Below are 14839 nucleotides of genomic sequence, written 5' to 3' on the forward strand. Positions count from 1 at the left end.
GAGCATCAAGCAACGGCATTTCCATTGTGATTTGCCACAGTTGATTGATTTAGATCAGAAAGTCAAGATTCGACCTCCCTCGATCTCCTCGACGCCATACAGTTCGGTACCAATACCTCTCTTTGAAAAGGAGGGGATGTCACGTGACACATCCAACCCTATGTGTCCGTGGACAAGCTACAGCATGACCGAGGTTCAGTTTAGTCAAGTCAGTCTAGAATAGGAAGTGATTTGGCACTTTTGTGAGTCTGTTCGCAGACCGTGCATGTCCAGACACTTAGATTAGATGCATATCCTCCGGTTGCACATAGCATGATCATCAGATTACAGTCAGAACCCATCAATAGCATTTTTACAGTGCATAGACCTATTTTCCCTATTTTTGACATTTTGCACTTATTATTTTTAAGTGACTTTTGTTGAAAAGTAGGTAGGGCAATTTTGCTAAGTTTGTATAAGTAGAAACCATGCGCTAGCACTTTCTGGGAGAAGAGGCAGCAGGAGCACACGCTCAACAGGCAACTTCTCAACAGAACCCCCAAGAGGCCTAGCGTTTTTGCATCACAGCAGAAGGCTGGCGTTTTTGGACCAGATCAGCCAGCGTTTTTGCATTAGCAACAGCTTGGCGACAACAAGAAGCAGAAGACTCCCAACGTTAGCAGATTATCCACAGCCAGACCATTTTCAGCCCTAGCGTTTTTGCATCTGCCAGGCATTTCAGCGTTTTGCAGATCTACCGCGACGGAACCAACACAAGCACCAGCGTTTTCAGTTTTCAGCACTTAGACATCGCAGAACAAGTCCCGAACCTCGCAGATCTCACCTTCCTGCAGCAGATCCTCGCCGCACGGTCAGATCCCGCAAAGTTCGCAGTTTCAGCTCGGAAAACACAGATTTCAGCATCCGCGTTTTCAGCGTGTCGTTGTCGCATGGTTGTCATTGACATCGCCATCGACATAGAGGCAGAATTCAGCAGATAAAGGTTTGCAGATTTCAGCCCTTAGCATTTTCAAATTTCAGCCCGTCTCGTCGTCGACATCGTTGGCAAGTCCAAGCATTGTAGAGATTTGTGCAATCAATAGTAGATCGCTCTTGCCATAGAGAGTGGGGCCCTTGGAGGAGCGTTTGACAACATTCTGGTGCTGTATTCTTCTCTCTCTATCTCTCAGTCTCAACACCTTCATGCACAGTGTCTATTCACTTTGTTTGTGATCACTTGCACTCTCTCATTAAAGCACGGAAGGCTCTCCCTTCCCTAAGAACAAGGAACCTTGAGCACAGTTCGGAGCACTCATCTTGAGCAAAGTTCAACATTCATTCCGCTGCACCTTACAATCTATCAGTGCTACCTGATCTGCCATGGTGGTCCACCGAGGGTCCCCAAATCTGAACTCTGTAAAGCATAGCTGAAGCCACTAGAGTGTCAAAAAGCCAGTGCTTTGTTCAAGATTCTTGAAACTGAACCTGCGAACACACCTTCTCCAATCCTCCCAAGGCTGCATAAGCTCTCGTTGCACTAGTTTTTGTTGCTCTCCTCAATGAAAACACCGGTCCATTGAAGACTACCCCAAGATAGGTGTATGCATTTTTATACTCCATTGTCTCTTGGCCATATGTAAATGTGGGTGTTGACCTCCTGATCCACTGTGGTGTGGTGTTAAACACCATAACCTTGGTTTTCCCCAGGTTAACAGACAATCCACTATCGTGGGCAAAATTCAAATGTGTACAAAGCATCCAAATGACGTTGCATCCTCTACGGTGAGTCAGAAATCAACACAATATCATCATCATATAACAATAGTGGGATCCATGTCTCTGCCAACTGTGTTCCTCTATCATCATTCCTCTCAATGTAGTCAACAACCTCATCCACATACATGCCAAAGAGTGTAGGAGATAGCGGGCAACCCTTTTTCACCTTGACAGTGGATTGAACCAAATGATAGATCCCCTTTGGAGTGTGTACATGCCCCACTACTGACCTGTATAGAGCCATGGTCCCCCAAATCAACTCTTTGGGTACCCCCATCTCCTACAGTTTGCACATCAATCTAGCTCTGGGCTCTGTATCGAAGGCTTTGTGGAAATCCACAAAGCAACGATAGAGTTGTCTCCCACGTGATCTTCCTTTCTCAATAATGGTTCTGAGTCCTGACTTTTGAGTGTCATAATATGATCAAGAGTAGAAAAACCTCCCTGAAACCCGCCTGTCCTGTTGCGCATACTCTCTCTCTCTCTCTCACACACACACACACACACACACACACACTGCACAGTCTACTATGAGATTCGGGGACGCTTTCACTGTTTATTTAGAGATGGTTTTGACTCGTTAGATAGTCATGAGATATCAGGATCAGAGATGTTTCGGATTATTTCTACTTGAGATACAGAGACATAGAGACTCTCTATTGAGAGGGCATAGACAGAGACAGTCCAGAGACGCATCTCAGATTTCTTCAGTCCGAGTACCATAGAGGCAGAGGGGCCACCACCACCACAGAGCTCGGTTCCCACCCATACACACACCAGTGGTACTCTCATTGATCGAGCTATAGAGTTGGGGAGATCGAGATGACCACGAATGAGGATGGGAGCCACGCAGCACCGACGGAGATTGCGGCAGAGGATCCACATGATTCTAGCACGACACCCAGAGTGTCGATCAGGATAGGCTTCATGCTATTGCTATATTGTATCATGGTGACACTTATCCCCACTTTGTAGCTTTGTGGCACTATACCATTGCTCAGCTTACCAGCCACCCATAGGAGTCCGTAGCACTCCTATCTTAGTTTTTAGTTTGTAGTTTTCTTTGTTTGTACCCAAACTTGGTACTAGACTCACCATTGTAATCAGTTTGGTCTCATAGGTCGTTTTGGCCTTTTGTAGACGTTAATATATCATTTCATTTCCTCTCTCTCTCTCTCTCTCTCTCTCTCTCTCTCTCTCTCTCTCTCTCTCTGTGGCAATCTACTCAACTGCTGCTCAAGGATGGATGCGAACAACCGTGCCAATGTGTGTCCAATCATGATAGTGCGGTAGGTCCCAGGCTCCATAGGGTCCTCTGACTCTAAGATAGGTACGATATTAAGTCCTCATCTTGTCAATGGCCTTCTTTACCATCTCGGCGGTAAAGAAAGCACATGTGTGGGGTGGATCCGGAAGAGGTGGCTGCCCCGAGACTATGTAGAGAGATGATGCGTACTGACCCCATACCTTCGTAGAAGTGATGACCGGTTGGCGAGAATGCCCGCCATGCCTTGCGTGAATCTTGGCCAAACGCCGAGAAGCAATCCGTGACTGCTTGTGAGTGATGACTCCTAGAAGTACCTCCCTCTGAAGTCGGGCTCTGGTCTCTCTACACTCCTTATCATACTAGCTATTCTGGGGTATGCTCCCAGAACGTTGTCGTTGCCCAGGCTCAGTGTGGGTATGCCTCTAGTGTTGCATCCTGTAGTGTCTCTGTCAATATATAAATGAGCTCCTCTAGAGGTCTCCCCGGATCCTCTGTGCATAAGCATCTGTAGATACCATCTATGTAGACAGAATCAGTTTCCGAAGTAAAGGTGTATTGGGTATGCGTAGATGTTTGTGCCAGTTGAGCTGTGCTGAACTGGATGAGATAGTAAACGTGAGGAGGGGATGATACTGCTACCCCGATAGGCCTGGCCTCGACTCTAAAGTCTTGAATAGAGGGTATGAAGCTGGGCTGAGCCAAAACATAATCCACTGTGCTAGCCCCATGTCTACAAGGAAAACAAGTGAACCCACTCGACAATGAAAATCTCTGGAGGCCAAGATGGCCAGTCCATATGCAGCCCCCATATCTGTCAGATATCCCCCATATCCAGTCTGCTCTTCATCCTGCGAACACCTGGCCAATGCCATATCATTGACATCCACTTCTCTCAACATTTCCTCTGAGGTATGGTAGAAAGCTGTCCGAGACTGGCCCGTCCTCGCATTAAAGAAGAATGACATCTCCATTCCTAGAGAACTCCCATATGTCCTCATCCAATATCATGTAGGGTGACTGCCCCTTGGCCGGTGCATACTGAGATGTGCTGGGGGCAAAATAGCATATTGCAATGTAGAGTGGCCTCCCTGTCTTTGCTCTCACTTTGACCCACATATATCTGGCCTGCTTATCTCTATGAACAATACGAATGAGAGTCTGAAGCTCCTCCATGAATAGGACTGCCACACCTCTTGACCCATGTCCTCTATGCGTTGATCTTACATCCTACCTACAAGTAGTCTCCTAGTGGTATCCCTTCACTCTAGGTAATGTGCCGCCAGGAGTTTGATGTGTCTCATAGTAAAAAATAATGTCTCTTCCCTTAAAGCTATCCTCAAATGGGCCTACATCTAGCTTCATTGATCCATTACAATTCCATGCTGCCATGGCACGACGGAGCTCCGAGTCAAGATACATTGACCCCAAAGCTTGGCGCCCCTTTCGGTATTTCTTATTATTGCTTCACCAAGGTACAACTCCTCGAGGATCCAGTTCTCTCAAAGACTTTGCGTCCAGATGCTCTTTAGAGACTGGCCCCAAGGGCACTTATAGACATTACAAGGGATGCCCAAAAGCAGAGCCCCAAAAGCTTTGGTCTAAAAGCACTTGGCACCAAAAGCATACGCTCTCAAATCCGTGCGCCAAAAACTGCCCAGATCAGCCAGCCCAAATCGCGGAATTCCGTACAGCAGTACCACGTGGCATGTCAGCGCAAAATTCGGGATCGCCGTATAGGTGCCACATCATTACACATCATTAGATCAGCGCAATTTACGGGCTCTGGAGTCAGCCCTTATGCTTTTGTCAGTTTAGGGTTTAGGCCCCTCATAAGTTGGTCGGGCTAGAGTTTTTAACTCGCCCCTTTAGTCCTCTTGGCCCATCCCTTAAGTTGGGCATGCCACGCCACCAACTTGTGATAGCGTCCCTTGTGGCACTTCTTTATTAATTGATCTTTCATTGCTACAACTCCCAAGGAGAGCTTGGTTCACACATTGAATACCCCAAAGCTCCGCTCCCCCAAGGGCTTAAATTTATAGGCGCCGTGATTCACAGGCTATCACACTGCGGCGGGATTCAACGCCTGACCAGCTCCAATTGGCTCTACTCCTTCCGGTCGGGAATCTGGTGACACGTCACCATTTTGTGGCAGATGCCCAGAGCCAAGTCTGAGCGTTGCTGCCCACAAATCGTGACGCAATTCAAAGGGGGACTGCCAACAGTGCTGACGTGGCATTGCGTACGGATGGGGCTGACATGGCAGTTTTACAGTGAGTGTTGCTTTCTGGGCGCCAACTGTAAAAGCAGATGACTTCGATATGCTTTTGGTGCACAATTGTATAATAAGAGACAAATCAGGCGTCGGCAGTCCATGATTCCAGATAGAAAAACTCTCTCTCTCCCCCCCCCCCCCACTGCAGCCAGGGGCTTCAGAAAATCCAGCTATGAAATGGGTATCATACTTATGAAATGGTTTACATAAACTTTTAATAAACAAAAGAAACGAGTTTTGTACATTTGTAATGGCCCAGAACAGCAGAACGGGTGAGTTGAGTGAATAGGCTAGCTATTGAAACATGCTTACTGTGGAATAATGACCATACAGCAAGGACCTTAGAGGAATGCAATTGATTATGAGCACATTCAATTAAGATAGATCCAATTGCCTAGTAAGGGCTTCAATTAAGCGAAATGCTTAAGTACGCATTTGAATTAAGGAGCTACGACCTGAGATATCATGTGCAGGGCAGATGAAGGGCAACCTTAGCAAGGTGTTCGAAAGGGGATAGTTTGCAGGGTCACATAGGTCTTTCTTTATCTTTCTCTCTCTCCATAGTCTGGACTCTGCTAGAGTTTCGGTTTATTGTATTTCATCTTGTAGTGGCAGTAAGAGATGAGTTTCCTCTAGCTGTATTCATGACACAGCATGAAGAGAATTTTACATAAAATTGTCATGTAAGAAGATCCAAGGGACCTAGTAGTCCTGATGAATGCTGTATATTTTTTGGGATTACAATTCTGTTGTACTTTTATCTTGAGGCTGTGCCCTTCGATAATTTCTAGCACTGCCCACATGCACTTGGGTCTCCCCCCCCCCCGCCTTTCCCCAAACCAATTTTCATCTTTGTCATCTTGGTCTTCTAAGCTGATGTCAGTCTGACCTTATGAGTGTGAACATGTATGGTGTTTTCATGCGCTTCAATAGAGCTGTCAGACAATATTCTTAAACCTCTTTTGCTCATAGAGAGATGAGGACACTGACATTGTTGAGGCATTGATTGAGAGAAGGAAACTAGTGCTTGACAATATTCGTGACAATGATGAAGCAGGGGCAATTTACCGAAAGGTGAGGTCTTTGGATTCTCTCTGTGCTTGCAATTGAAGCAGTGTTATTTTTCTTTTGTAACATGCATTTGAGTTTCATGATTTTCAGGAAATAGAGCAAAACGAAGCACAAAGGAAGGAGTTGCAAGATATCATTGAGAAGGCCATAGGTGGAAATAGTAACGCCACTTATCTGAGGATTTTAAGCCAGTATAGGTTACTGGTAAGCTGCTAGTATGTTTGTATGTTGCTATATCTACCACAGTGCATGTTGAACTGGAAGAAATAAACACAATTGTCTTTCAGGGAATGACAAATACAGAGCTTCAATTCCAGATCGCAGTTAGGGATCAGATAATTGACAATCAGAAGGAAGTTCTTGGGAATCTATGGGGCGTCTTGAAAGGGTCTGGCTTGCCACAGAGGCAAATACTGGAATTAGCATCAAGGCAAGGATTCACAATAGAAGGTTGGGGAACCCCGTCTTCAGCAAATTGCAAGTCTTTTTCAGTAGGAAGCCCCTTTCTTAAAGAAACTCCGAAGAGAGGTTCATGTGAAACATGTACTGGCGGCGTAGGTCTGTTACAGTTTACCTCGGTAACCTCACGGTATCTTGAATGCACTAATAGCACCATGTGCCACACCAGTATTAGGAATAGTGGCATCCAAATGGCTTCAAATTTTGAACATCGGGGATTTTATTCCGGTGATAACAATACTAATCCTGGAAGCAATTTTTTTAAGGCTTCTGGTGGAGTCTTTCCTCGTGAAGGAAGTAGCGTTAGTCTTCCCAGCAGTTCTGTCCAATTGCCGGTTGGATTGAGTACTGGCTTCCACATGAATTCGAATTTTGAACACGGAAGATCCTATGCAGCTGGAAACAACTCAATGCCCAGCACATCATTCCATTCTCCCAATGGGACCTTGAAACGGTTTCTTGGTCCCGAGGCAGAAATGGCTGTTTGTGATTAGGAATCAACGACAAAGATATCAGGGACATGTTCAAAGTCTTCAGCTACGCCATGTACCATAGTGAGGCAATACATTCCTCCAATCCAAATCATTTCTTGGAGGAAAAATTGCAAATGAGAGCGACTTTGCCACATTGCATTGTCTCGGTGTCAATCTTAATGACAGCAGATCATATTCTATCACAGGAGTCCATGAGGTCTTTCAGCGGAAATGACAGAAAGCTCACTTATCTTCAGGCATAGATAGTATCTGCCGACAAAGAAGAAAGGTGCCCTTTTTTTTTGCTCTTCCTTGAGAGTTGGATTTTCCTCGATGCATTAGTTTTGATGCCACAGAAGCTGTGTTTGGTTCACCTGACTTAGCTTTCACGAGAAAAATCTGCTTAGCACGCTAGCAAATGTCTGAAGCTGTTTAGAAGATTCTTCTCTTGGAGCATTAATGCCCAACTGCTCAGCAGACTAGGTTCTCCAATTTAGTGTACAAAGTTAGTGTCAATCGAGCTCTTCTTGTACTTGTAGGGAATTTCACAGATTACTTCCAAAGCTATGTACCTCTTAATACTGAAGTTAAAGGCTTACTTAATTGGGTTCAAGCTTTGTCTATAATGCAATGCATGAGACCCTGATTCATGCCCATTTTTTCTGACTTACTGCACAAGCTGGAACAAAGCTCTTTTATTTTATTAACAATTCCACGGAATGCTCTCTTGCTAGATAAATGACATGAGTACAAGTTGTGCAATGTGCTCTAAAGCCAGTAAGGATGTGGTAGAATGAACTCTCGGACAAGAAAATGAACTGAGCTTAAACTCATTGATGTTGGTCGGTGTAGCCATGGTGGTATGGGTGCCACCTTTAATATCAGTGTCGAGTGTCAATTCTCTGGAAGGTTCATTTTGTTTCTGTGCTAAAGCTTGCTTGCACCATCACACAGCTTAGCAAGTGATTTCATGTCTCATACAAGTGCATTGTGATAAATGTCTCTTGGCTCAGTGGTTACTATCATCTGCTATAATCGTTAGTAGTTCTTGGAAGAAACATAGTCAAGCAGAAAAAGATGCTTCTGGTCTTGCCTTTCATATCGATTTATGAGGTGATATCACTAGTAACATCCTGCATCGCATGCTTGAGGCATGGCCTCATAAAGTCTAACCAAGGCACGACTAATAGTTGAAACAAGGAAATGAGGATCTCTTAGATTCACAATGCTCATAAAATTGCACAGGCCCCAAGTTCATTATCTCTACAAGCGGTGCCAAATTATCATTGTGATCACTGATCTAAAACACGGAGTATGGATTATGCTCTATTCTTCAATAAACACTCTTGCTGGTTCGTGGTTTATCTTCACCTTATTCACCACCAGCAATGGCCGTTCCAGTTGTGGCATACAATAATCCATGAGTTGAGGCTGCATGAAGCCACATAGGGGTCAGCGGGAGTTTCATAAGGGAATTTTCGTAATGATGAGGGTGACTAATGCATATCTTCTACTCCGCCTTTTCTCATGATCATGCCAATGGCGCTCAAACATCTCTCATGAAGAATTCATACATCCACCAAAGGCAGTCATACATCGCACTATATCATAGCAATTTGTATAGCACTTAAAAGGACGAGATGATCTCAATTGGTATAGCACTAAGAAATATGGCATGATAAATTTTGTGCTCAAAAGAAAATGGGGGGAAAAAGAAGTGAAGAAGCAAATGCCGGATTGCTTTTGGCAACCTTGAATAGTGTTTTGGGGTTTTGTTCAAATTGTTTAATAATGACACCTAAGTGGGTCGCATCTTGATTTTGGACATAAATGTGTAGCATTGAACTCTACCAGAGTCGTAACTCTACATGGATCACTGGGTGGAGTTCAATACATATGCTCTCAAACATGTGTTCATCTTGTTAATGATCAAGGAGGACGGTCGTTTGACTAGCTGAAGCAAACGAGCCATGTCGAACTCTTGGTAGTTTTAGACAGCAGGATCACTATTCGATGCAATGCATTGATTGATTGCAAACAGAAGGCAAAAGATGATTAAATACCTAATGGTTGAGCTATTCAACATTTACAATTGAGTGTTAAAAAAAAAAATCACATCATAAGCTTTGAAATTTCATCGTAGAATTGGTTGTTCGTATCAAACAAAAATCAAATGTAAGTGGTAATTTGAAGCTAGCTCAGTGGATAGAATCATCCATTGATGCATCTAGATTTATATCTTACACCTAAACAAAGCAAATTTGATTGCAGTAAATACATTCATGGTGTTTCACATGTCCTTTTTAAAAATGGGACGTGGAAAACAAGAAAAATAAAAAAGTGTCACCACATAGGCCATCTTAACAACAGTTTTCAAGAAACATGTGGAGCTTATTACACATCATAACACCCTCTTTGGCAGATCATGTTATTGTCTTTGGTGATAATAGCAAGAAGATTGCATCCCTTTTCTATATCTTCTGAAGTTTTCTTTGCCTACTTGCCACATAACCAACTCGTAGCCATGTCCGACAAAGCTACTACGCCACCTTCTCTACTAGCACTTGGCGTCTCCGCCTTCATCTTTGCTCCTCCGTTGTTGCCCCCATTCATGAATTGCCTGCACACTCAGTGCAATCTTCTCGTCGCTTCAAAGTTTTAAGGCTCCTTTGAGGTGAAGCCGGGCCCCCTTTACCTAGGGACAGGAATAAGAGAAAGGCTATGGTTTTGTGCTACCTACAACGTGTAAACGTGTACATAAAACGAGATAACGTGATGTGCTTAAACCACAATTGGCATGCATTATGATGCCTTCCCTGTTGAGTAATTTTGCTATAGAGTGATTTGTTAGAAGGTTACAGTGCTTTGTGGGAATTAGGGTTTGCATAAGGAGGAAGAGATGCGAAATGTACATGGCTCCAATGTAGGTCAGCAAATGCGTCTATTGCTGAATTCCTAGCCTGCCATTTAAAAGAAAGCATCCATACTCTGACAGACAACAAGCATAAGTGAAGACCCACTTCATCAGTTTGCATTAACCCAGAGGCAATTTTATACATAGTAATTTTGACATGCCAACAGAACAAATAGTAATCTTGGAGAGCTTTCTGCCATATCCTCACCTGTCTACAATTGAGAAACAAATGCTTCATATTATTACACCTCATACAACTTCCTGGCATTACATTTTTTCTGGCCAGTAAGTCCTCAATTGGCAAAGCACCAATCATAATTCTCCACATAAAGACTTTATGCTTGTAAGCACGGTGTACATCCCAATTGAGCTGGATTCTTTGCATCCACCATTATTTGGTATTTGCAAATCCCCAAATCTAATAACATCTCACGTGAATTGAACTGCCTGTTGTCTTGTGTGACAAACACAATAGGTCAACATGCCTACCATGAGTTCCAACATTCAAGTAATGTGTAGATGAGTCGTGGACTTGTGTGCGTTTGTGGGCATGGATTGGGGGTGTGCGTGTGTGTGTCACAAACGGGGGAATAATCAATAAGCTGAAAATAAATAGTCTTTCAACCAAAAGAGACAAGGAAGAAGATCGACACAGTACCAAGGACCAGAAGATGGGATGGTTCCCCCCCTTAAAGAGAATCTTTATTAGGGAGAATCTTTTCACAAGCACAAGAACTAGAGAAACCCCTCCGTTCCAATTCATACACTTGATGGTCGTTTCTTTCTCGTGACAAAAATTCAAAGAGGCAAGCTCTCAATCTCGTTTTGTCTACACCCGAAGCGTAAAACTCCGTAGACTGTTCCGTTTTTGGAATCCTAGAGCATAGGCTGAAGCCTCCTTGCTCCTTCTACGCAATGGAGTACCTGCAAAAAGCACAAACACAAAAAGAAACACTCGTAGAGCATATTTACAATCTTCACCTCTCGCTCCAAGTGCAAAAAAGAAATCTCCGCACGTCGACTTCTCGCCATCACTTGTAACTTCATGGCGGCAGAGTCTCCTTATGCTAGAGTTGACACTGTTGTTGCTATGGACCACTCTCATCCCTTTTGATGGAGATTAAGTGCATCATCATAAAAATGCTAGCTCGCTAAACATCAGCCACTCCTTTCATTCATAGTCGATTCCCTAGGTGAATAAAGGGGCAATCAATGACGTGTCATCCACACACCAACGTGTCAGGTCAAGGGCAATGCCCGATGGTCAAGGACCAGGCCCAAGGGGCCCGCTGCAAGTGTGGATAGGGAATGAGCCCCAATGGAGCTATTTAATGGGAGGTTCATTCCAAGCAGTCCCACCAGGGGCATTATATTGGTATTAGAGCTAATTTTAGACAAGGGATGGCGTGGTCCTTTTATGCTTTTGCAAAGGGAACCGTGGAAGTGATCCCTTGACAGGCGGGGAGGAAGACGATGGGAGGTGGCGTGTGCATGGCCTCTTGAGGCGAGGGGAGGTAGCGAGTCAACCGGATCCAAACCACTCGTGGTAGGGCTTGACGGGAGTGGAAGGTGGAGCTAAAGGGAACCCATACTGTGGCGGGCGTAGTCAAGCAACACAACGATGACCTTGTCTCTTTCTCTCTCTCGACGGCTCTACTGTGAACGCCATCGCCAAGCTTGAAGCCATTTCATATTGAAGCACCCTAAGGCCTTTGGTACTTAAGATAGGGTGCATACCAACGTCGGCATACACCCCATACAAGCAACACACAAACCCGTCATACACACTACAACAAGGTCTTGCATCTTGGCACACCCGACAACCGCCGCTGAAATCGTAGAGCTTTGGAAATTGCAGAGCTTTGGCAAGCCGAGGCTTGGCAAATATTTGGCGGATCGTCGACAAGTCGATTTGTTGCAGTTGTAGAATTTTGGCTTCTATTTTCAAGGTCTTCCAGCATTACTACTTGGCAAGGGTTCTAAGAGAAGCTTATTGAAGAACATCCCAATTGTAATGGCTTGCTAGCGGGACAACCACAAATCCAAGGGATTCGGGTTTTGATACTTTTGGGAATCAAGGTATTCTTCTGCTATTCTTCCCTTCCGTTGCTAGCACCACATACACCTATCATGGATGCCTCATTTGATTTTCTGGATACGAAACTTTGCGAGCATCATCTTTTTGACTTTAAACTTCCTTTGCGGGCATCTACTCCTCCTCCTCCTCAGAGTGTACTTGACATTTTGGAGGACAGTAGTAATTTACCCGATGACAAAGAATACGTCACAAGACGTGACTTGCAAACGTTTGAAGAACGGTTTCGCAAATTAACGGTTCGAGTCCAATTACTTGCTACACTGGTGGATCACCTTACGGAGCTGGTCATCTCGTGTATTCCACAAGCTACTGTATCTACACCTGTGGCAATCGTCGAACCAGTCTCCGCCAAGGTGGCTAAGAGGAGACTTTCCACAGTAGACTTTCAGAAAGCCAAATTGGAGAAGTTATGTTTCAATTGTATGGGACAACATCAATGGAAACATTGTCCCCAAGTACTAGATTCTTATGTGTTTTTGATGGATTTTGCGGCTAAGTAGTCAATCAATTTCTTGCATGCTCTTTAGTGGTTATGTTCCCTTTCAGATAACCCTTTTGGTTAGTTGTATATGATACAATACTTTGCTTAGTATAGCATATTCAGTCAATATATAATACATCATGCTTTCTTTCTTTAAGCACTTTCGACGCGGTCGATTCCTCTCCACTTGGACGCATGTGTGTCAACGAGAGCATATATTCGCTATGAGCACACGCACTCCATGAACACGGACGTGAAGCACGGCTTCCTTTTCAACATTTGGCATAATGGTTTCCACAAATTTAGAATATGGTGCATGCAACAACCTTCTCTTTCGTAACAAATATGGCTATGAGCCCACTGGCAACTAGTTTCATTTCACCAAACTCAATACAACTTGTCACAGTTAGGCAACCAGGATACACACTTTTAAGTTTTCTTTACGTTCGCAATGCTTGTCTATTGTACCAAGCACAATGCTTTGACACAGTTTGCGAGTAACAAAGCTTCTATCCCGTGCCATGTACGTACAATGGCCCATTATGATGTATCCATTACCAATAGTGCAAGGCACTTTACCTATTGGCTCAATTGGTAGAAACCGTCAATGTTGTCAAGGACTTACACCTCTGTGTGCATGACATGCCACCGAGATTGACATGATCCCATCTCATTTCAGCTTCCGCTATAACACTAGCTACTCTATCAAGGACGATGTCCGCTATAGATATTTTAAACATTTTGTGTTTCTTTCCAGGCAAAGTGCCATATATACCCTCATACAGTCATGATCACATATACGATAAATGAGTCCAGATGTGATTTATGGTACCTCTCTCTACGAGGGCATAGTACAAGTATAAGATATAGCCAAGGTCTGCACGGGATCATATGCAAGGGACATATAACACATTTGAATAAGGGGTTTTCCTCAACCCAACATTCTCTCTCTCTCTCTCTCTCTCTCTCTCTCTCTCTCTCTCTCTCTCTCTCTCTCTCTTTCCAACTTCTTTGGAGGGAAGGTGAAATGAAGGAAAGGGCGTGCCTTCATTGACATCTTTCAATGTCAATACGGTAATAGGAAGGGCTAAGAGCGAATAGTAAGGGTTAAGTGCCATCCCACCTCTTTTGGAATTGCTAAGCGCCATTTGTTTGTAATCCATTAGTGATTGCTTTTAAGACCGACCAAATCTATTTAGTTGAGTACCCATTAATTATAATGGACAAGCAAGAGTCTTGCCAATAAAAGTAGAGTTTCAGCAAAAAGCCAATGGACTTAAGATGCCTCTCTTGAATAGAAGCATAGTCAAGGATGAGTATGCTTTCATGGGTGGGGTAATGTCAACAAATTTCATCTTTTGGTTTACTTAAATGAATTTATCTCTCTAGGATTGGACATTCTAGTGAAAGAAAATAAAATTAGTACAAGACCAGTTATGTATAATGGGTAGAGGAATGTGTTCTCATGAACTAGCGAGTTTTATAATTTGAATGCATTTTTCAAAAGTGCCATCATAATTTGAGGAGGATTCAATCGGGACTTTATGGGACAAAAATGGATATTTGCAAGTCTAAAACAGATCTTTAAAGTCTCTGAAAGTGGGAAGTATGGCTTATAAAAAGGTGGGAGTGGAAGCCAAGGTGTTGTTATCCACACATGCCAGTCGAAAGCCGTGGAGATCAAGGATATGGTCCACAAGCCTCCTATTCAAGGAAGAAGGTAAAAGGAGTAGTAAATTGTCTCTAAAGGACTTAGTGTAAGTATTTTCAAAATAACTTAAGAAAGAAGGCGTTTCTTAAAAAATAGACCGCATGTCTTAGTGAAAGCGGTGAGATGAACATATTTCATGTTCAAAGTTTCTTAAAAAATGGCCCTGCATGTCTTATTTAAAACGGTGATATGAACAACTTACATGTTAAAAAAGAAGGCATTTCTTAAAAAATGGACCACATCTTACTGAGAACGGTGAAGTGAACAGGTTTCATGTTCAAAGTTTTTTGATTTGAGGACTGCAAAAGAGAGATTTTTTTGTTTTTCTGCAAGACTAC

At 43.6% G+C, this 14839-nt stretch overlaps 1 protein-coding gene across 1 annotated transcript in view; it reads left to right on the forward strand.

Annotated features, from left to right (window-relative positions):
* The window catches only part of LOC147420802 (kinesin-like protein KIN-8B), a 34403-nt gene extending 26493 nt beyond the window's left edge, over positions 1 to 7910 (forward strand). Inside the window, exons 13-15 of the mRNA XM_086503899.1 lie at positions 6267 to 6368; positions 6456 to 6569; positions 6653 to 7910. Coding sequence (XP_086360025.1) covers positions 6267 to 6368; positions 6456 to 6569; positions 6653 to 7318 — 882 coding nt within the window. The 3' untranslated portion in view covers positions 7319 to 7910. The remainder of the gene's footprint in view (positions 1 to 6266; positions 6369 to 6455; positions 6570 to 6652) is intronic.
* The last annotated feature ends 6929 nt before the right edge of the window (positions 7911 to 14839 follow it).

The sequence above is a fragment of the Adiantum capillus-veneris genome, chromosome 28 (assembly GCF_014529385.1).
Source record: "Adiantum capillus-veneris isolate H3 chromosome 28, ASM1452938v2, whole genome shotgun sequence".
Lineage (NCBI taxonomy): Eukaryota > Viridiplantae > Streptophyta > Polypodiopsida > Polypodiales > Pteridaceae > Adiantum > Adiantum capillus-veneris.